A 21,228-nucleotide genomic window follows, 5' to 3' on the forward strand; every position below is an offset into this window, starting at 1 on the left:
ATCGCGACCATCGCGGCCATCATCTGGCCGCTCGCTAAAGCTGTGGGTGGTCACCCACAGCTTAGCGAGCGGCCAGGAGGCTGAACAAAAAAAAACATGCAGCCGCTCTGATTCAGAGCGAGCGCTCGCTTTTTTCGAGCTGCTCTGAATCAGGCCCACAGTACAAATGGAACTGTACAGTAATAGCTCCTTTATTCAGAGGAGCACAGAAGTAAATACAGATGTGTCAGGGCCGGCTCTTGGGGTGTTCGACCAGTGCGGTTGAACAGGGGCGCCACCACAGAGAGGGTGCACCCCCCCCCCTACATCCCGATTTCAGCGGGACAGTAATGTCCCGCTGTTCCACCCATGGGACAAAGTGGCCCACGGGTGATCAAATCGGGAGGTTGGGGACCCCCACCGCCACAGCTGTGCAGTGGTGCCGGACCCCGGAGTAGCTGAATGGATGCTGCGTGCATGCGAGCACCATCGATTCAGTGCCGGGAGAGGGATGGGGAAAGCCCAACTAGTGAAGGAGTGCTGGGTTTACCCCCAAGCCTGACGTTATATGAAGGCATGCCATGCGGGCACGCCTCCAAATAACATCACTGAGGGGGCGTGGCCTAAGGTAATTAGGCCACACACCCATTTACAGTTACGCGCGACTATAAGGCGCGATTAACAGAGTGCTCCGACCCCTGGAGCCGGCCCCGAGATGTGTCCACATATCATCCGTGCAGTACAAGTCGCATTACACATAACGCATGAGCCCTGTGCAACTTGGTAGTGCTGACACTGTAACGTAGCATTTCATGTGCAGATACAGCCGCAGCTGCACACAGAATATAGGCATGCTACATATCATTTTAATCAGCTGCTTGTGCATCCTATTGTAATCACTTTCAAATAAGATGCATTTTAAGGGAAAAAGTTGCACAAAAAGATGCCAGTAAACGTTAGGTCTACTCTAAAACAATTTGTGCCTCACACAGTTTATTTGCAACAACGTACTGTATATATGTGGCCTCCCATACAAACATAGGGCCTGCTTCAGAGATGTACGTTCATCCAATGATTGTTAGGGGTCTGTGTCTGCGCAGGACCCGTTCTGCACGTGTGCAGAACGGGTCCTGCAATCTCGCTTGCAGACCCCCCCCCCCAAGCTGCAGCATGAGTGACATGCTGTGGTGTTTGGGGGGGCATAGCGGAGCGGAGGGGCATGCACGGTCTACAGTGAAGAGGCCAGGGTCTGCGTCGATGAATGCAGATTCCTGGCCTCTTACGTGACCAGCACCATGTCAGGCTGTGGGAAGCTTCAGCTCCTGCTGCCTGACCAAAGGAGCAACCATCACGAACTTCGGTTGCAATGGTGAACCCAGCCTGCGACATCGGTCACAGTGCTCGGAGCGCAAATGCAGTAAGATGTCGTCTGACACCTCCTTCTACATTGCATCGGAGATGGACGGATTTGCACAGCTGCTTTGTGAGCGGGTCTGCAAATCCTACCATCCCCGAATCAGGCCCATAGTGTAGTGGCAATTGCTGTACCTGAGCCTATGGAGAATAACTGTTTACTCTTATTACTATTAGCAGTGGACACCTTCATTGGGGGTTTGAGGTGGTCCTGGCCACAATTCTTTCCTCCTTTCAGAATCCCACTGTGGCTCCAGTGCAGTAGGCTGGCTGAGGGCAAGTTAGGACAGGGGATTTCAGTGTGATCTTAGATGCTAAAATTACTTAGCAGATGTTACTGGGGCAATGTGAAGGTTACACGGTACATGTGTTACATAATTATTATGTGGCTCCCTATGACACACTAAAGAACCGAGGTGAGGATCCTGAGAAAGAACTTCTAAGGGGAGGAGCTGCAGACGGAATATGAAAGGAGTTACCTCCAGTAGCTTGAGAAATCCATTTATCTAGATCCACTGCAAGTAATACACTATCCGCAAATGGAAGTGATTTTACAGCTGTCTCAATTCCACATCCGCCTTCAGCAGATTACAATGACAGGCCACAGTATCGCACCTGCAGCAGTATAAATGGACTTTTGAGAGTATACTTCAAACTCCAGCCCGATGTCTTTAAAAGACATGGGACTTCATTCAGAGGCGGTCGCTCGGGAGCGATCGGTCTCACCCAAAGTGATCGACAATATGCAAAACGAGCGCTCAGTCGCAACGCACATCGTAAGCACGGAGACACCCACAACAATGAAAGCACACCTATCTCTACGGCCTAATTCAGAGACGGTCGCAGGCGGCAACCTATGTCAGCACGATTAACACCTGTTACATTGTTAATTGCCTACAAACATCGGTTGAGGCAGAAACCATCGCCTCCACTCGCAATGCTTAAGGTAGACCCTGGGCTACCCTTAGCACTGTGAGCAGTAGCATCGCTATTGCAACGAGATGACGTGTGTGATGACTCGCTCAGTAATATATGCACACCCTTAAAACGCCCTTTTTAAGGTCAACCACGCCTGCGTGCGCACCACCACACCCCCGTTCACAAGCCCCTTCCCCTGTAACCACCCACAAACGGCACGAAATGTCAATCACAGCTACGACCTCGTAGTGACTAGCGAGCAAGAGGATTGTGGTCGGAAAGACAGGCTTGCGCACGCACACTGCCATGTACACGCATGCTCAGTTGAAAAAAACATCGCTCGCTACGACCAGTCGCTGCGTGCGACCGCCTCAGAATGAGGTCCATGGTCCCAGGAACCGGTAACATCGACAATCACGAAACCGATGTAACCGCCGTTACATTTGAAACTTGTTTATCTGGATGTTGCCAAGCTGACAACAGAACATAATCCAGTTTTACTGGAACTGGAAATGCAATAGCTTGTCTTTTATTTCCTTAAAAAGAAATATGGTGGAGCAGGACTAGTGTCCTCCTCCTGTAACTACAATACCTGGCGTACTGCAGAAATAAAGCCTCTATCGCATCTGACACGGTTTAGTGGTACGGGAAAGAGCCATAGGGGGTCATTCAGACCCACTCGCGAGCGGCAGTACGCTCGTAAGTTGGTCGATGTTCCCCACTGCGCATGCGCACGACGGAGGGAGCTTCCCATCGCTCCGGGTCTCGCACCAAAGGGGGCGTGCTGTCGATGTTGATTGACAGCACGCCCCCTTTGGTGGGCATGCCTGCCAGACGGAGGCGTTCCCATGGGAACGCCTACCGTCTGAAGCCGGCCCCACTGACATCACTAGTGATGTCAGTGGGGGTGATTTTGGCTCTGATAGAGCCAAAATCACTCCAGGGCTTGTGGCTGGGAGACCCTACCGCAGGGTCTCCGTCGCAAGTCCGATGGTCAAGACCATCGCGACCATCTTTTTGAACGCTCGTATATGCTGTGGGTGGTGACCCACAGCTATACGAGCGTCCAGGAGTACGCTCCATTTTCATGGAGGAGGGCACTGATTCAGAGCGAGCACTCTGGTCAGAGCGTCCGGCTCTGAATCAGGCCCATAGTTTTAAGCCAAGGTCATGCTTCTAGAGTCCCTGACCTGGAAGCCCCTCTATTTATCCGAGAAGCCTTCAGCTCAGCATAGAGAAGCCACTGTGTAAGCCACAGCGCTCTACGCGCCAAAATCACTTCCTGGAGGCGTATAAGGCAAATGTAATTGGACGCCAAGGTAAGACGCCGCTTTTCCTATATGTAATGCTAATGGAATCAGGGCCTGATTCAGAGCCACTCGTAAGCGGCCGTTCGCTCCAGCGATGTTCGCACAACTGCACATGCGTATGGGTCGTAATGTGCATGCACCAACCAGTCATTGCGGTTGGAAATCGTGCACTCGTAATACAGCGAGGGGCTGCTAATTTGAGTGACAGAATGAGGCATTTGTGGGTGGTAACAGGGGAAGGTGCTTGAAAACGGGTAGCGTTCCCGCTAGGCTGTTCCCGCTAGGCTTCTGGAAGGCAAAAAGCGCCCTGCCCTAACAGCCTGCAGGTGCCTTCTTCACCCGCGGGTCGCAGTGTCCCGCGGGTGAAGAAATGTGCGCTGACCCCGTCACCGCATGCGCCCGGCATCTATTCTCCCTGTCTGCAGCGCTTGGGGGCTGCCCGGCGTGTCTGTAAGGGCCGGGCACGCCCCCAAGAGTGACGAAAAGGGGATGCGTCTTATAGACACGCCCCCTTTTCAATGGCCACGCCCCTTCTCGTCGCGCGCGCAATCGTGCCCTCTCTAGCTCCGGCGCCCTGCCTGCCGCCGGAGCTTGAGTGAACACTAAACGGGGGAGTGGAGATCCGAACGCAGGTGTGCCAAACGGTCAAAACGCCATTTTATGGGAGTGCATAATTAGTAAAGGAGCGTCATCGACCACGTCACTTGGTTGTCTTTTAGCCTAAACTGCTGGCAGTGATTTCAGGAAGTAAATCCTACCACAAGCACTGCGAGCAGTTCAGACACCTTTCGATGTTCCCGATTAATCTAATAAATACAGGAGATGACGTATGATGCGAACGGCAAAGGGGCGTCTTTACAAAATAGCGAGCGCATTTTTCGGACGCTCGCTCAGACATAGAGGCGCCAACAGACCGCAAAGAGCGAGCGCTCAATTTAAATATCTGGCCCCTTTTTAAGAACAAGCGTCCGCAAATAGCATCCGGCTCTGAATCAGGCCCTAAGTTCCTTAAGTACAGTCAGCCAATTTCCAAAGCTCAGTTGCTTTATTAGTGTAACCTGCGCCAACCAAAACGGCGAATCTGCCATCTCTGTAGATTATGCATAAGCCTACAGCACCTGGTATTCCCAGGGTGTATTTAGGGTGGTGTGGCTGTAGGTTATATTACAGGGAGAACACACAAACTCCACACAACCAGAGCTGCAGTGATTAACGAGCCCCCAGCGCTGCGACACAGCAATGCCAACCACCACACCATCCGTGCTACACAATAGGGAGTTAGATGACTGCCCCTGTGTAAACTATGCTGCACAATATTTGCAGGTAAATAATCGTAGAGACGCCTTAGATCCTCATGATACATACAGGCCCCCCACACACAACGGTAAAGTGTAGTAAAAAAGGTCAAAATAAGAAACTGGGATATAGAAAGACAGGAGAGAGCCACACTTGACCTAATAGCGCTCCTAGCAGTGACAGAAAACCCTAGGCATAGAAGGAAGTATTCACAGATACTTAAATGCTCTCCTGCCGTGCCTAAACCCTGCTGTGTACTTACAGTCCGGGATTAGGCTACCAGTTCTATGCAGCAGCGATAAAATAATGCAGCAAACAGGGTCCCTCTGTGTAATGGCCACCAGCACGTCCAGAGAAGCGCTGGGGCCGCTGGGAGGGAGAAGCAGGACTCCGGAGCTAAGCTCCGCCCCCTGCTATGGCACTCAATTTTAGATATGAGCACGCTATGTCTGCACATAGATCTGTGTGCTTCAACTTGTGGAGAAAACAGCGGTATGACTGATGGGGGTCGCTATGCGCGCTGCACACAACGGCATGTGGAACCCCGTTTGTAGACAGTGGTCTAAGCAGTCGGGACCCCAGGCGAAGTGCGCGCACTTGCGAGCAGATCCCTCCGGCAGCTCCATCGTTGGAGACAGGCAGTGCAGCTACTGCCTGTTTGTTCACAATGTATTTTCTTATTTCAACGCAGCATGGCTCGTTCAATTAAAAAACCCTGAGGAGGAATGTGTATACACATCCAACTCCACTCGGGCACAAACTTAGACTGGGGCTTGTAGTGGGGTACAGACAGGGGCGTTTTAAGAGAGGAGGGGGCCCGTGTGCAGCCACAGTTTGGGCCCCCTCCTCTCTGATGGCGGCTCAGCGGCACTGAGCGCTGTAGATTCTGGCTTAATGCCAGAATCTACAGCGCATGCGCGGGTCTCCTACTTTCCCTGGGACATCTTTTCTGCGCATGCGCAGATCACTGGGATAATGGCCACCACCATTTTCCCAGTGAGTGTTTGTTGCTCTGCAGCGCCAGTCCGGCTAGTCACACTTCTTGAAATTTAAAGTGCCAGCTCCACTTAGCACTGTCTATACCCCACTCTCTTTAGCCTCCAGTGTGCCCTAGTGGATGAAGGAGAAACACATGCTTACACCCTTCATATTTATGTACAGCTGATTCAAATGGCCGTATGTCTGTCTAGCAACAATAAGGGGTCTAATTACTAAGCAGTGTTAGGAGACAGAGTGAAAAGTGATAAGGTGCCAGCCAATCAGCTCCCAACTGCCATCTCACAGGCTGTGTTTAAAAAATGACAGTTGGGAGCTGATTGGCTGGCACCTTATCACTTTTCACTTTGTCTCCTAACACTGCTTAGTAAATAGACTCCTCTGGGAGGGGGCCTCCCCTTATCTTAATTATTTTTCAAGTGCTAGTAAGACATTTAAGCTGGTTATATCATAGAAACAGATGTGAGGGGAGAAAGGACCAACCATGAGTCCTGATCTCCACCACGTCAGTGGTTGGGCCAAAATTGAGATTTACTTTTTTAGTGTTTTTGAATGTTGTTGCTTTACATTGAATCAGATTTAATAATGAGCACTCCCTTTCACATGCTCCTGGCTCTCAGTAATTCCTATACTGTATTATAACCATAACTTTCCAGTTATAACTTGCCATTCCGTGACTCCTCTCTTATCTCCTTTCACTGATTTTCCAGCTATATCCGGGATGCCCATGGGAAACCGATTCTTGGCAACTATTGATGTTTCAGATCTGATAGCAATGATTTTTATAATCTAATCTGTGCCTACCATCCCCCACTTTGTGCCGATGACAGGTTCCTGATGCTTCCAGATATCACTGCCTTCAATGGGTCTGTAGTAGAGCTCCTTTGCGCACACTATTTATTTCAAATGCGCATGTGCCTACCATCAATTTATCATACCATCAAACTGTGAACAAGCAATGAATACATGCCAGTATCAAAACGATGCTGCCATTCTAGTGTGCATCCATAATATTGACTCAAAGGGGTATAATTACAAATCAGCAGCTTGCTGCTCTGCGTTTCTGACCTCATTATTAGGGCCGCTTTAAATATTGAGGTCAAACCTGACGAGAAGTTTCATAAATATACCCATCAGTGATTTCTCTGTTTTCTGCTGGCTCTCAGTGATTCCTATCCTGTATTCTGACACTGACTTTCCAGCTCTATCCTGGCTCTCAACAACTGCTGTCTTCTCTCCTCTCACTGGGCCTGATTCTATGGGGTATATTTACTAAAGTAAGAGTTCTTAAAAATGGAGATGTTGCCCATAGCAACCAATCAGATTTTACTTAACATTTAACCAGCATCCTATAGAACATAATAGCTAGAATCTAATTGGTTTCTATGGGCAACATCTCCACTTCTAAAAACTTTTAATTTAGTAAATATACCCAATGTACAACCTTATGATAATGTAGGGAAAGCCACTGATGGTTAGCAACCATTGATGATTCACCATCGATGTAAAGGAGCGCAGCAATGTTCAATTCCCGACAGCAGCAGCCCGGCAGGGGTGAAGATCCCAATCGTTAAAAAGGTCAGTATTGAAGCACTTCCTCTCACTGACTTTCCAGATACATCCTCTCAGTTTTCAGCTACTTCCTCTCACTGACTTTCCCAGGTAACAACAGCCTGACTTACAGTTGTGACTCCTGAGCAGTGACTGACAGCAGCTGGCTCCTCCTGGCTAGGGGCTATCAGTGACTCCGGTCCTGTGCTGATGCTGAATGAATGGCACTGGCACACCCCGCACGCACGTAGAGAGACGCAGCCAGGAATAGCAGCAGCGGCTCCTCCCAGTGCGGGGCGGGACCGGCACTGTCACCACAGCAGTCAGCAGCACGGAGACATGGCCGGACAGGAGCACACTTCTGCTGCTGCTGCTGGGACAGCGCTGGACCGGGCTGCTGCCACCTGGCTGACGTGGGACAAGGTGAGGCGGTCGCATGCACAGACATAGGTGCTCCTGTATATAGGGCTGCAGCGGTGCAGGGATAGCCCTGTGCCCAGTGACACCTCACTCTGTGTACGGGCATTGTGTCGGCAGTCATGGCTATACACAGTGGCGTCCCTGCCTATACAGCAGCTTATATGGCAAATCATTTGTTACTAGAGTCTGGGAGGAAAACTTAGATTCTGTATAGATCATTATTTCCACATGGAGATCCTGGAAGCTCACTCATTTATGGGCCATGACTCTGTGCAGCTTCACATTGGTACCAGCAGCTGCAGCAGCACAAGATATAGTAATTACTGTCAGTGGGGTCCTCTCAGCAGGACACAGTTACAGGAAATGTAGTGTATTTCTTGTAATTTATTTCCTAAAACACTTGATATTTGTACTGATAAATGTGTACTGGTACATGCGCCTGCGGCGACATACATGTGGGTACTGGTACATGTGTCTGTGGCACCATATGTGATTGTACTGGTACATGCGCCTGCTGCGTCATACGGAATCTGTATGAATTACCGCCGGACAATTAAAATCCCGACAGCGACTGGCTGACATGGCTGAAAATCCTGATCGTCCCAAGGCAAGTATTAACTAACCTAACCTCCCCACCCCTAACCCTAACCCTCCCTTAGGGGTGCCTAAACCTAAACCCCCCTTCCCTACCACCTAACCCTAACCGCCCCTGGGGGGGTGCCTAACCCTAACCGCCCCCTGGGTGGGGTGCCTAACCCTAACAGCCGTGGGGTGCCTAACCCTAACAGCCCCCTGGGGGGGGGGGTGCCTAACCCTAACCTCCCCCTGGGGGGGGGGGTGCCTAACCCTAACCTCCCCCTGGGGGGGGGGTGCCTAACCCTAACCTTCCCTTCCTGTAGCCTAACCCTAACCTCCCGGGGGGGTGCCTAACCCTAAGTCCCCCACGGGAGCTCTAAACCCGGCGTCGGTAAAATGACAGGCGTCTAGATTTAGACGCCTGTCAATTAACCCTCGTCGGGAAGCCGGCTGTCGGGATTACGTCCGCCGGCTTCCCAACTGCATACCGCGTCATACATGTACTGGTACATGCGTCTGCTGCATCATACATGTGTGTACTTCCTAATTGTGACTTATTAGATGCAGCTGGCTGTAGTACACAGAAAATGACAGCAGGACATAGGGCTGTATTCAATTTGGAGCGTAAAGGCGTTCTCGGCGAAACTTTTTCGCCGATGTAATTTTCGCCTTTTTCACTTATTCCCGTATTCAATTGTAGCGTCTTTTCGCCGGTGCGAAAGCGCAATGTAATGGGCAAAAAGGTTTCGCCTATGAATACCCGGTGGATAAAAGTGCAGAATTGCGGTTTTGGGGTGCAGAGGCGCATCCCAAAAAAGCACTTTGAAAAAGTTCAAAGTGGGGGTACAAATTCAAAAACTAGCGAAATAGCCTTTGGGAAGGTTTGCAAGTATGGGGAAAGTGTTTTTTTTAATTGCAGGTGCTTGCTGAAGGTGCTTTTTAATGCATGACTTTAGCGATTCTTAAATATGCTTGCACCCATTTTCATGTACCTCAAATTTGATGGGACTACTTATTTTGGCCAAAAAAAGTTACTAAATGCTATTCTTCACCACTCTCCCAAAGACGCTAAATAGCTCCTATTGAGACCATTCAAAGACCCCAAATACATTTGCAGGGCTATTCGGGGGTACCCATAGTGAACCCCCATGTCAGAGCATCTTTAGGGGGGTGTCAGGCTGATTTTCCCCAAAAACGACAAGACTTTTAGCCGTGTCCTGTTTTCACCAATTTGGAATTGAATACGGGGATACGCGGGGACACGTGCGTTAAGTTATCGACGGCAAAACCTCCGATGACGGTGAATAGTCCAGCAACAGACTTTTCGCTCCAAATTGAATATGCCCCATAATATCACCTTATACTGTAGCTGGGTCAAATCACTTTTTGAAAGCAGATTTTTCTGGCATAGCACATTACAGCCAGTAACATAATGCTATTATTCCAGCCCCATAGACAGTGTAGGCACAATGCAGCTGGTGCAACGCTGAATGCAAGGCAGCTGTAAGTGCTCCCGCAGAGCGTATGTTTTCTCCTATGTAGAGTTGTACACATCTCCGTGGTCGGGACATACCTATATGTACAGTATGCTTGTATGTGAGTAAATAGCCTTACAGCATACTTGGCAAATCGCCAGGAAGACTCCCTGAAATGGTAGGAAAGTCCCTGATTGCACCTTACCCCCATTATGTAGCTGTTATATTAAAAAAAGCTAGAAATATATACATTCAAATGGGATCATTAGTATCATTTCCCTGCATTGGTTATAAGGCACAGTGATCCCTATGGCTACATGCATGTTCTGAAAAGTGTCAGTGTATGTTCATCAACAAGTAGATCTTACTGACTGCTTTGGGGGTCATTTACACTTGGATGTAAGTCAGGTTTATGACACGCCTCTCAGATGTAGCAGTACATGCCCGCTCGTAGGTGCTGCTTTCACAATCTCCCTTAAATGCTTTTTCAAAAGCAGCCAAGCATGTCAAGGTGGGTACACACGGTACGATGTAGGTAACGATCCAATCTCGTTAACGATTTCCCTTGAACCCCTGAACACTCCCAGACAAACGATATTGTGTATACACATGGAACGATTGTACAAACTATATAGATGGGTAATAACTCCAAATAGTTAACTATATATCTTTTGGCAGCAAACCACCTCGCGATGCATCTTCTGTCTCTCCGTCGGCTGGCACAAAGTGCTGGAGCGGCGTGGCCAGGAAAAGTGACGACAGTAGTTCGTCGTCCATGACATTGTTCATTGTGCATACGCACGGAACGATGTGTACCAAATCGTGAAAGACAGGTCGAGATCTTTCTGCATGTTGAAGAGATCACCGACCACGACCAGCGGGAACACGCATCACATCGTTATCGTGCCTACACACAGCACGTTTTCAAATGATTTGTCTTTCCAATCGGTCGAAAAAGGCAATATCGTATAGAAAAATCGTACCATGTGTGGGGGCCTTTACAGCCCCCTTAAAGTACAGCTAACCAACAAGTCATTTCATAATAAACTTATTCTTGGCCCATTTACATTATTTTCATACCTGTAGCTTATTTAGCGCAGTATGTTTGACACCGCTACTTACAATCTCTACAGCAGTGGTCATTCGCCCTTGGAACCCACCATTACCAAAATCACACTGTGCAGTGGGCCTGATTCAGACCCGCTCGCAAGCAGGTCGATGTTGCCCAAATGCGCACGACGGAGGCGCCTCTGTCGTGCGCATGCGCGAGACCTGAATAATGACGGGGAAGCCGTCGTTATGGGTCTCGCACCAAAGGGGGCGTGCTGTCAATGGTGAGTGACAGCACGCCCCCTTTGGTGGGCGTGGCTTCCCAGACTGAGACGTTCCCATGGGAACGCCTACCGTCTGGGTCCGGCCCCACTGACATCACTAGTGATGTCAGTGAGAGTGATTTTGGCTCTGATAGAGCCAAAATCACTCCAGGGCTTGCGGCAATGAGACCCTACCGCAAGTCTTGACCATCGCGACCATCATCGTGGACGCTCGCTATAGCTGTGGGTGGTAACCCACAACTATGCGAGCGTCCAAGAGGCTGCGTCACTAAAACAAAAAAACGCCCTGATTCAGAGCGAGCGCTCTTGTCAGAGCGTCCGGCTCTGAATCAGGGCCAGTATTCTGGGGTCCAGGGGATTTTGGGAGGGGTAAGTGGGACATCTTGAGCATGTCAGCGGATATATGCTATGGCCACTGAACTAATGCAAGTTACTTACCTATAAATGTTAAAATGGGCAGCTTGGTATATAGGGCCTGATTCAGAGCCGCTCGCGAGCGCACAGTGCTCGCAAGCGGCTCGATGTTTGGCCACTGCGCTTGCGCCGCGTCCGGCATGCGCGTGCCCCGCCGTGTGACTGAAGTTCAGTCGCTACGGGGCTCGCTACAAGACGGTTGATGGTGAGTGACAGCTCGCCCCGTTTTGTAGGCGGGTAGGGGGGGTGTCTGTACAAATCCAGGCGTTCCCTTAGGAATGCCTGGCGTTTATGGGAGGACCTACTGACATCACTACTGATGTCAGTAGTGGACTTCCTGCTCTATTAGAGCAGGAGGTCCACTCGGCCTAGCGGCAGCCAAGACTCTATCACAGGGTCTTGTCGCAAGGCCGATGGTCGCGATAATCACGACGGTCACCACGCTGCTCGCACAAGCTGTGGAAGGTCTCCCACAGCTATACGAGCAGCAGGAGAAAAAAAAAAACCAACACAGACCCTGCGGCAGCGAGCGGTTCTGAATCAGGGCCATAGTGCAAAATATTTTCCTATTTATAATACATCAGATCTCATATACTTGCCATTTTCTAACTGAATAACTAAATTACTTGTTTCTGTGCAGAATCCCAAAACCTCTGCATTGGTCAAGCAGCTGGTATCTGACGGGAAGACAGAAGAGTTGAAGAAATGTTTTGGTTCCAGGATGGAGTTTGGTACAGCGGGCCTACGAGCAGCGATGGGACCTGGTGTCTCCCAGATGAATGACCTGACCATTATCCAAACTACTCAGGTATCACCTTCTCCTTTCTATTAACAGCCAATATAAAAGAAGCTGTATTAGTACAATCTGGGTACGTTTTAGGAGCACATGTAGCTTTGAGTACATTATTACAGTACATTATCAGATGGCAAATATTTACAGTTGTATGGATCAGAATTAAAGACCAGTATGTCGTTTGCAGGAAATGTTTATATAAAGTTCTGCATGTCGGATGCTGCATTGTTTTAATGAGTCCGAGTAAAATTGGCCACCTGCAGCCATGACTTTCCATGGTACGTGACCCCATGTGTTTAATATCCTCTGTTGCATGCTACACATATTAAGTCAGCGTTACATATTTATCAGAGACATCAATTGTTAATCTGATTGTATTATATAGGAATTTTTGTGTCAAATGGTGAAAATGTAGCAAATTGCCCTTGAATATGTAGTCACTACCATTTATATTTAACCAGTATTGATGGGATTGGCCGGCGGTTCGATTCCCATCAGCGGCAGCCCGACAGGAGCAGAGTGCGACGCAGCGGAAGCCCGACAGCGCTGGAAATCCCAATCATGGAGAGGTGAGTATTTACTGACCTAACCTAACCCCAATAACCCTCCTTAGGGGTGCCTAACCCTAAATTCCCCCCCAAGTGCCTAACCCTAATCCCCCCCTTCCCCGCTGCCTAAACCTAAGTCCCCCGGGGGGGTGCCTAACCCTAAATCCCCCCCAGGGGTGCCTAACCCTAACCCTCCCGGGGGGGTGCCTAACCCTAAGTCCCCCCCGGGAGCCCTAAACCTAACCCTCCCCCCACGCGGCTGTCCGCTCACGGCGCCCGGCATCACTACGATCGTGATGCCGGGCGCCGGTCTCCCGGCGTCGGGGAAATGCGGGCGTCTACATCTAGACGCCCGGCATTTCACCCTTGCCGGGATAAGACAGTCGGGAAGCCGGCTGCCGGTATATAGGCAGTCGGCTTCCCGATTGCCTCCCGTATTGATTTAATGAAAGGTATAATAAGATGTTTAACCCATAGCTGAGCGCAGAATTATGTGCCTTCCGCTCCTAACCCTTCTTTTCATTTGAATTTGCTGTATCACATGGTTGGGTCTTGACAAACACAATTATATGACTACTGAAAACTATTTTAAAGTTGCAGAGTTGTTTTTTTTTTTTAAACCATTTAAGGAATTCCACATTGAATTGAAATTGCTGCAATTCTTACAGGGTTAGTAAAGCTGTAAAGCCCTTATATCAGGGGTGGGGAACCCTTTTTCTGCCGAGGGCCATTTTTGATTTATACAATATTATTTGCGGGCCTGGTGCAGGCCACGCCCCCACCATGTGATGTCACACAGGGGCGGGGCCACAATCGCCAGTGATTACAGCAATGCTCGGAGTATCCTGAGGATGCTCTGGGCAGCTGTAAGGGCAGCGGTGTGACTGTCTGAAGCGTCCTAAGGACGCTCCAGGTGGCACTGCTGCATAGATTCTGGCTGCAGTGTTCCATTCTAGGCAACCTGCTAGCCAGATGAGGCTAGCAGAAAAAAGGTCTGAGGGCCAGACCAAATTATTCCAGGGGCCTTATATGGCCCCCGGACCTGAGGATCCATGCCTTATATATTCTGCTTGCAGTACATTGAGTTTTATCCTAAAGAGTAGTGATAATCTCATTTTAGATTTTTCTGCATTATCTTCACTACGATCATGTGAATTTGATAATTGAAGGGAAATAATTGTAACTTCCTGAGTTAATTGTATTTTACTGTAGGCTGGTGATACCGGATTATAGTTGCATCACGTTCTGTAATAGGAGATCGCTGTTGTAATAATGAGATTTTGACACTGTGACTAGTGTGTGTATCTGTGCCTTAAGAAACGTGCAAGAGATCATTGCAGCATTAAATATAAAATGCGGGACTTAATTTCGGTAATATTGCCAAATATAGATGGCATTCCTTCCAGGAATAGCTTCTTTAGAACAACAGATTATATTGCAGAGTGGTCACTATTTTTGTATTGTCTGTAAATTTCGCTGTCCATCAGCTTTAGCTGAGCTTCAGCATTCCTGTAGGGTAGGGTAGGGTGGGGACACTTGTTGAAGTATAAAGATTAAAATCACAACATTGGGCCATGCACATGTATAAAACAAACGAGTACCCTGTAAGATATAAAACACACAGAAACTGGGCTTGTAAAAAGTGGCAACCTTCTTAAAACCATCCCATATGCCTTTAAAACCATCCCATATCTGTCTTGTACATATCTGTCTTGTACATCATCCTGGTCAAAACTCCAACACACTGTCCTCAGGAGTGAAATGTGAATAAATAAATAGAAAGACTCTTATTTAGAGTTTGCTGAAAACACAATTTGCAGCTTTTTTTCCAGCTTTTTGTGCGCACGTTCGACTTTTCCCCTGGCGACCCGGTTGCATAATACATTTCCGGCTGACCGCGCCAAGGGGTCCGGGATGGGGGTTGGCGGAGAAGTGTAGATGCATCCAGAGTACAGTAAGGGTATGTTGACATGAAACGCGTCCCAAGATAGAAACCTAACAGTAATCAACCCCTGGTGCAATTTGCAAGCTGATGATGATGACGGACCCAATTATGCAAATATAGTATAACTGCTGCCGCTGATATCTAATAGCTGCTTTTTCTGAGTGTGGGAAAGGGAAGGCTGCTGATATGTTTATTAGTCTGGGCTTTAAAATAAAAATGTTTAAATGTATTTGCTTCTTCATCAATTCCCTTTTAAAAGGATCCTAGCAATGTGAGTGCTCACTAGCTGTACTTTCCAGCCATTTACTGTAATGTGTTTGGCTTGTGTACTGTGGGCCTGATACAGAGATGAACGCAATGCCGATACGCAGATTGAGCGATTGTCTCCCATTGTGCATGTGTGTAAGCCGCACTGCGCATGCACCGCAGTTGTTTTGCGATTACTCCCGCATAGAGGATCCATTCGCAAAGTGAGTGACAGGTAGTCAGCATTTGGGGGAGGAAAACGCAGATATATCTGAACTATTAAACGCCATTTCGTTGGCGTGCATAAATTAGCCATTGTGATCTCCTGTGCAGCATGAAACATCTCTGCGTGTCAGGCGAGCTGCAGTGTTTGCGGCTGGTAAGACTTGCCGCATATGCTGCCCGATCTGCATCAAAACTGTTGTACATCGTGGGACGGATATGAGAAGGCAGCAGTGGGCGTCCCTGTGCTGGGAATCGGTATGATTTTACAGCGGCTGCCCGACATGGGTGAAAATCCTGATCGTCCCTAAGGTAAGTATTGACTAACCTAATTCTCTCCCCTAACCCTCCCTTAGGGGTGCATAACCCTAACCTTCCCCCCAGTGCCTAACCCTAAAACCCTAATCCCAACTCTAAGTGCCTAAACCTAACCCCCCCCTTCCCCACCGCCTAACCCTAAGTCCTCCCCGGGGGTGCCTAACCCTCCCTCCCCCTAGCCTAACCCTAACTAACCTCCCGGGGAGTTCCTAGCTCTAAGTTCCCCCCGCGAACCCTAAACCCCCCCCCCCCCCGCGGCTATCCGCGCTCGGTGTCCCTTCGATCGAGATGCCGGGCGTCGGTCTCCCGGTTGTTTGGGTCTACATTGAGGGGAACCACAGCTCTGATAATTTAGTGACTAACTGGGATTGCAGCTTTAATATAAATGATCTCTTGAACTTTTCTACAAGTGTTTGACATTTTTTTTTTTTTTAAATGTTTCCTGTAGCCGTATTTGAGACTTTCTACAAATGCATCGGCAGGAGGAGCCCTACCTACTTTATCCACCAGTATCTGGTGCTGCCTCACAGTACTAAATAGTAGCATTTACAGTAGTAGAAATATATATTCTTCATGAACATATTACACCAGTCTACCAATGGTTTAATGTCTTGCTCTATATGATATAGATCAGGACTCGAAAAATTTTTGTAAAATCTAGGAGCCATCTTAAAAGTTTAGGAGCCAGACCATCGTCCATTACCAAAATATATGAAAGCTTGTATAGACCATCACACATGCCCTATCAGTGCCCCGCAACCTAGTAGTAAGCCCCCTGTAATAGTGCCCCCAGTAGTAAGCCCCTTGAAATGGTGCCCCCTGTAGTAAGCCCCCTGTATTAGTGCCCCCAGTAGTAGGCCCCTTGAAATAGTGCCCCCAGTAGTAAGCCCCCTGCAATAGTGCCCCCAGTACTAAGCCCCCTCTAATAGTGCCCCCAGTACTAAGCCCCCTGCAATAGTGCCCCCAGTACTAAGCCCCCTCTAATAGTGCCCCCAGTACTAAGCCCCCTCTAATAGTGCCCCCAGTACTAAGCCCCCTCTAATTGTGCCGTACACACACACACACAAAAAAAACCCAGAATACTTACCTTAGCCCACGATCCTGCATCCGCTGCTCTTCGGAACTATGGGAGAGACGGCATGACGTCTCTCCCATAATACCCATGGGGGGAGCCGCACGCCGGAGCGGGGAGTCAGGCGTCCGCCGGTAACATTTCAGAGGGCGCCCAGCAGGAGCTTCCTGGTGGCGGGGGGCTGGAAATCCCGGTCGCCAGGACTAAAATCTTAGTCGCCATGGCAACCTGGCGCCCGGGATTTGTCGAGCCCTGATATAGATGTATGGAAGCGTTGAGAGAGATTAAGTAGCAACCGATCAGCTTCTGTCATGGTATAGGCTGTGTTTGTAAAATTAGAGTTAGGTGCTGATTGGTTGGTCCTTTATCTCTCTCCAATATATTTGTCTCCAAGGCGCTTAGTACATCTACACAGAAAGTATTGCCAGTAGTCAGAAAAAAAAATATACAAGACCTCTTTACTATTTTGTCTTCATCAAAGTAGCTGACCTAAAGCTCACTGACATTTTCACGAAGATAAAACTTTGATTTTTATCTCTGAGGTCAAACTTGTAGACACAGTGTGTGTTCACGAATAGATAGTCCTAATACACATCTGCATTTATTCTAGGGGTTCTGTAGGTACCTTGAGAAAATGATCAGTGATTTGAAGGACAGAGGTGTCGTCATTGGCTACGATGCCCGAGCTGACCCGGCAAGTGGCGGAAGCAGCAAGAGGTGACTTGAATTTGAACTCATTGTTTAATGTGTGTTTTTTACAGAGGCAGGACATTTGCTAACCTTTTACATTTACCTGTATCTGGCAATGCCTGCTGGGAGTTATAGCTAGACCTATACAAGAGTCATGCTGCATGTTTGGGCTAATACACATAGCAACTACATCTAGTGCACATGAACAGTGGAACATGTATGTATTATATTATTACCTACATTATTACCACCAGTATACACCCTAATGAACATACATGTGGGTCCACATACATCTAGCCTCCTTGTGCGTTAAACAGTCTTTCTAGTCGCGCCATGCCGTAGTGTGACTCAGTAGCGCTGAGCGTCTTTTTGTGCATCTCTTTACCTTCAAATGCGTCTTATTTGCACAACAATGTGACTAGATAGCACAAGCAGCTTCTGCTGATTGAAATGATATGCAGCATGCCTATGTTCTGTGTGGGAGTACGGGTGTATCTGCATGCGAAACGCTATGTTACAGTGTTAGTGGCTGTAACATAGTGTAGCACAGTGTAACACATGCAGATACACCTGCAGTCATACATATTATAGGCATGCTGCATATCCGCACAAGCAGCTTCTGCTGATTAAAATGATATGCAGAAAGCCTATATTATGTGTGTGCCTGTGGGTGTATTTGCCTGCTAAATGCTACGTTACAGTGTTACAGCCACTGACACTGCAACGTAGCGTTTTGCATGCAGATACAAGCGTACTCCCACTATCTAGTCACATTGTTGTGCGAATAAGACGCTTTGAAGGTAAAAAGACGCTTAGCTCTACCAAGTCACATTGAGCTACCGCGTTGCGTGGCGCGACTTGTAGCGCACGGAGGATAGATGTATGTGAGCACATCTGTATATTTTATACATCATGTATGCCAAACATAATTGTAATGAAATCCCAAGTTGAATATCCTTTCTAAGGCGCTTATTAAATACAGCCAATAAAAACAGTGGGCTCGATTAAATTCAGCGCGATGCTGAATAGCCCCGGGAGGGAGCTCCTGGAATTATTAAATTATTAAATTCACCGCGCTGTATGGTCCGACTAAAGGATTTCTTCTTGCACCCCCCCTAAGGGTGCGAGGAGAAATCCGAGAAAAGTGCCGGCCCTGTGGCTGCTTTCCTGCTTAGCGCGGTACTAACAACTTCGCGGCTGGCACTTTAGAGAATGCCGGTTCTCACAACTAAACACCCAGTTTAAGTCGCGAGAGCCGTCCTTCTCTGACTTAATTGGCAACTGTCAGACCAAACCGCGCGAAGAATTGAATAGCTCCGGGAGCTCCCTCCCCGGGGCTATTCAGCATTGCCCTGAATTGAATCGAGCCCAGTGTCTTTCCAAACACAGATGGTATCTTCCAATCAGACCTGAAAATGAAACTCTCTCTTTCAATACGTTGGGGCGATTCAATTCAGCGTGTTGTGAAGGAGTTCCTGGAGCCTTTCAGTTGTCCCATCGTACTCTGCACTTAGTTGTGAGATTCCGGTCACCTCACCTGTTTAGTCGCAGTAACCGGCATTCTCTTGAATGCCGGTGATGCACGCGCTAAGCCGGAAAACAGCAACGTGGCCGGCACCTCCAAGTCTGATTTCTGCTCTCACCTCAGGAGGGTGTGAGCAGAAATCCTCTAGTTGAGCTTAACAGCGCAGTCAATGGAATAGCCCCAGGAACCCCTTCACAGCGCTATTCACATTGCGCTGAATTGAATCGCCCCCCTTATCGGTTAGATTCAAGGTGTCTTCGAAGATGCATGAAAAGAAAAAACCTGTTGCATTTAGTGTATTATGTTACCACCTATCACACTCTGTGAAGGAAAGTTGGAATATTGTGAACAGTGTGCCTGATTCAGACCCGGTCACAAGCGCTGAGCGCTCGCAACCGGGTCGATGGTGGCCCACAGCGCATGCGCACGACGGAGCCGGCTCCATCGTGCGCATGCGCGAGACCCGGCTAGCGACGGGCAATCCGTCGCTTCGGGTCTTGCACCTAAGGGGGCGAGCTGTCGATGTTGAGTGACAGCTCGCCCCCTTTGGTGGGCGGGCCCGGGGCGTGACTGCCCAAACGGCATTCCCGAGGGAACGTTTGCCGTTTGGGGGCGGCCCCACTGACATCACTGACATCTGTTTGAGCCGAAAGCTCTCTGGGGCTTGCGATGAACGAGACCCTACCGCAAGGGTCTCGTCGCAAGCCCGATGGTCGCGATGGTCTTGACCATCGCGACCATCATCATGGCCGCGATGGTCTTGACCATCGCGACTATCATAATGGCCGCTCGCTATAGCTGTGGGTGGTCACCCACAGCTATGCGAGCGGCCAAGAGGCCGCTCCAAAAAAAAAAAAAGCCTGGCCATGATTCAGAGCTAGTGGCTCTGAATCAGGCCCAGAGGGCCTGATTCAGAGGCTGACACTAATGCGATTTGCAGCTGCATTTTCACATGCAATGCAGCTGCGAAAACATGCCAATGTTGGCAAAGAGCACCCGAGCATAAAGACGCCCACTGCTGCCTTTGTTCGACGACACATACTTACGGAAACATCGGTAACATCGAAGCACATCGGCGGCCATCTTACCCTTGCGGTAGGTCTGACCTGCCGCAGCCTTGGGGGCTCTTTTGACACGCAGAGCTGCGTAGACAAACCCAGTGGCTAATTTATGCACGCCCATGCAACGTCGTTTAAACGGATAAGCACGTCTGGGTTTTTGTGACCACTCCCCATTACCACCCCCTAATGCTGGCAGTCTGTCGCTCACTTAGCAATGGATTCCTCTGTGCATGTGAGATCACAATGCAATCGCAGCGCACGATGTGTGTGGAAACTGCTTTAGCGTCCGTCTCTGAATCAGGACCAGAACCTCCTTCCTTTCACCAAATAAACAGATGTTAGACACTCCAAGGGGATAACTCCCTGCAGTATTACACTTACTATATCTTCTAATTACAGAGGTGTATCAGCATGTCTTTAATTCCTCCTTTAATGACCTCTCTCACGGCCAATCGCTGTTGTAGGAGGATTTTATCACAGACATGAAGGAAATAGATGGAAAATAGAGTAGGATTGTAAAAGTAGACACAATTTTATTCACATTAAAACATCTTAAATCTGTGAAGATGGCTGCCTAGCAGATCTAAAAATTCCAAATGCAGTATAAAGGTTGCTCCCGATAGATGGAATATACCCAGGTAGTCATGGGAACAATCCGATAATTCAGCAATGGCAGGTCAGCTTCACACAACTCCATTCCGATGCGTTTCGACCTTTCAGGTCTTTGTCAAGGTGCCAGTATTGTGTGCAAAAACCCTATTATCATAACTTAAGGCTGCTGTTTCCAATCGCATTTATGAAACCTTGGCCATAATTTAATCAAATTGTATTTGTCCAGGTTTGCAAGGCTCGCAGCCACAACCTTTGTCAGCCAAGGAATCCCAGTCTACCTCTACTCCAGTATCACACCAACACCTTTCGTGGTGAGTACCAGTTTACTTTTAGGTTGGGAGTAACTCTGTTTGTTGGAACATTCATAAATAATGGAACAGAAGCATTTAATGCTGGACCTCTTAATATTGTGTGATTATAGCCATCGATGTAGTTTGTCATAAGGACAGAGAAAATGCAAGGTTAGCAAATGGTTTAGAGGAGTTGTATTTGTACACTTGTGGTATGAACAATT

General features: G+C 48.6%; 1 protein-coding gene across 1 annotated transcript in view; it reads left to right on the top strand.

Annotated features, from left to right (window-relative positions):
* Window positions 1-7,709: 7,709 nt before the first annotated feature.
* PGM2 (phosphoglucomutase 2) overlaps window positions 7,710-21,228 on the top strand; it is a 45,691-nt gene continuing 32,172 nt past the window's right edge. Inside the window, exons 1-4 of the mRNA XM_088482971.1 lie at window positions 7,710-7,886; window positions 12,323-12,490; window positions 17,437-17,543; window positions 20,941-21,025. Coding sequence (XP_088339097.1) covers window positions 7,803-7,886; window positions 12,323-12,490; window positions 17,437-17,543; window positions 20,941-21,025 — 444 coding nt within the window. The 5' untranslated portion in view covers window positions 7,710-7,802. The remainder of the gene's footprint in view (window positions 7,887-12,322; window positions 12,491-17,436; window positions 17,544-20,940; window positions 21,026-21,228) is intronic.

Source organism: Taudactylus pleione, unplaced genomic scaffold (genome assembly GCF_031769625.1).
Source record: "Taudactylus pleione unplaced genomic scaffold, aTauple2 ptg000302l, whole genome shotgun sequence".
NCBI lineage: Eukaryota > Metazoa > Chordata > Amphibia > Anura > Myobatrachidae > Taudactylus > Taudactylus pleione.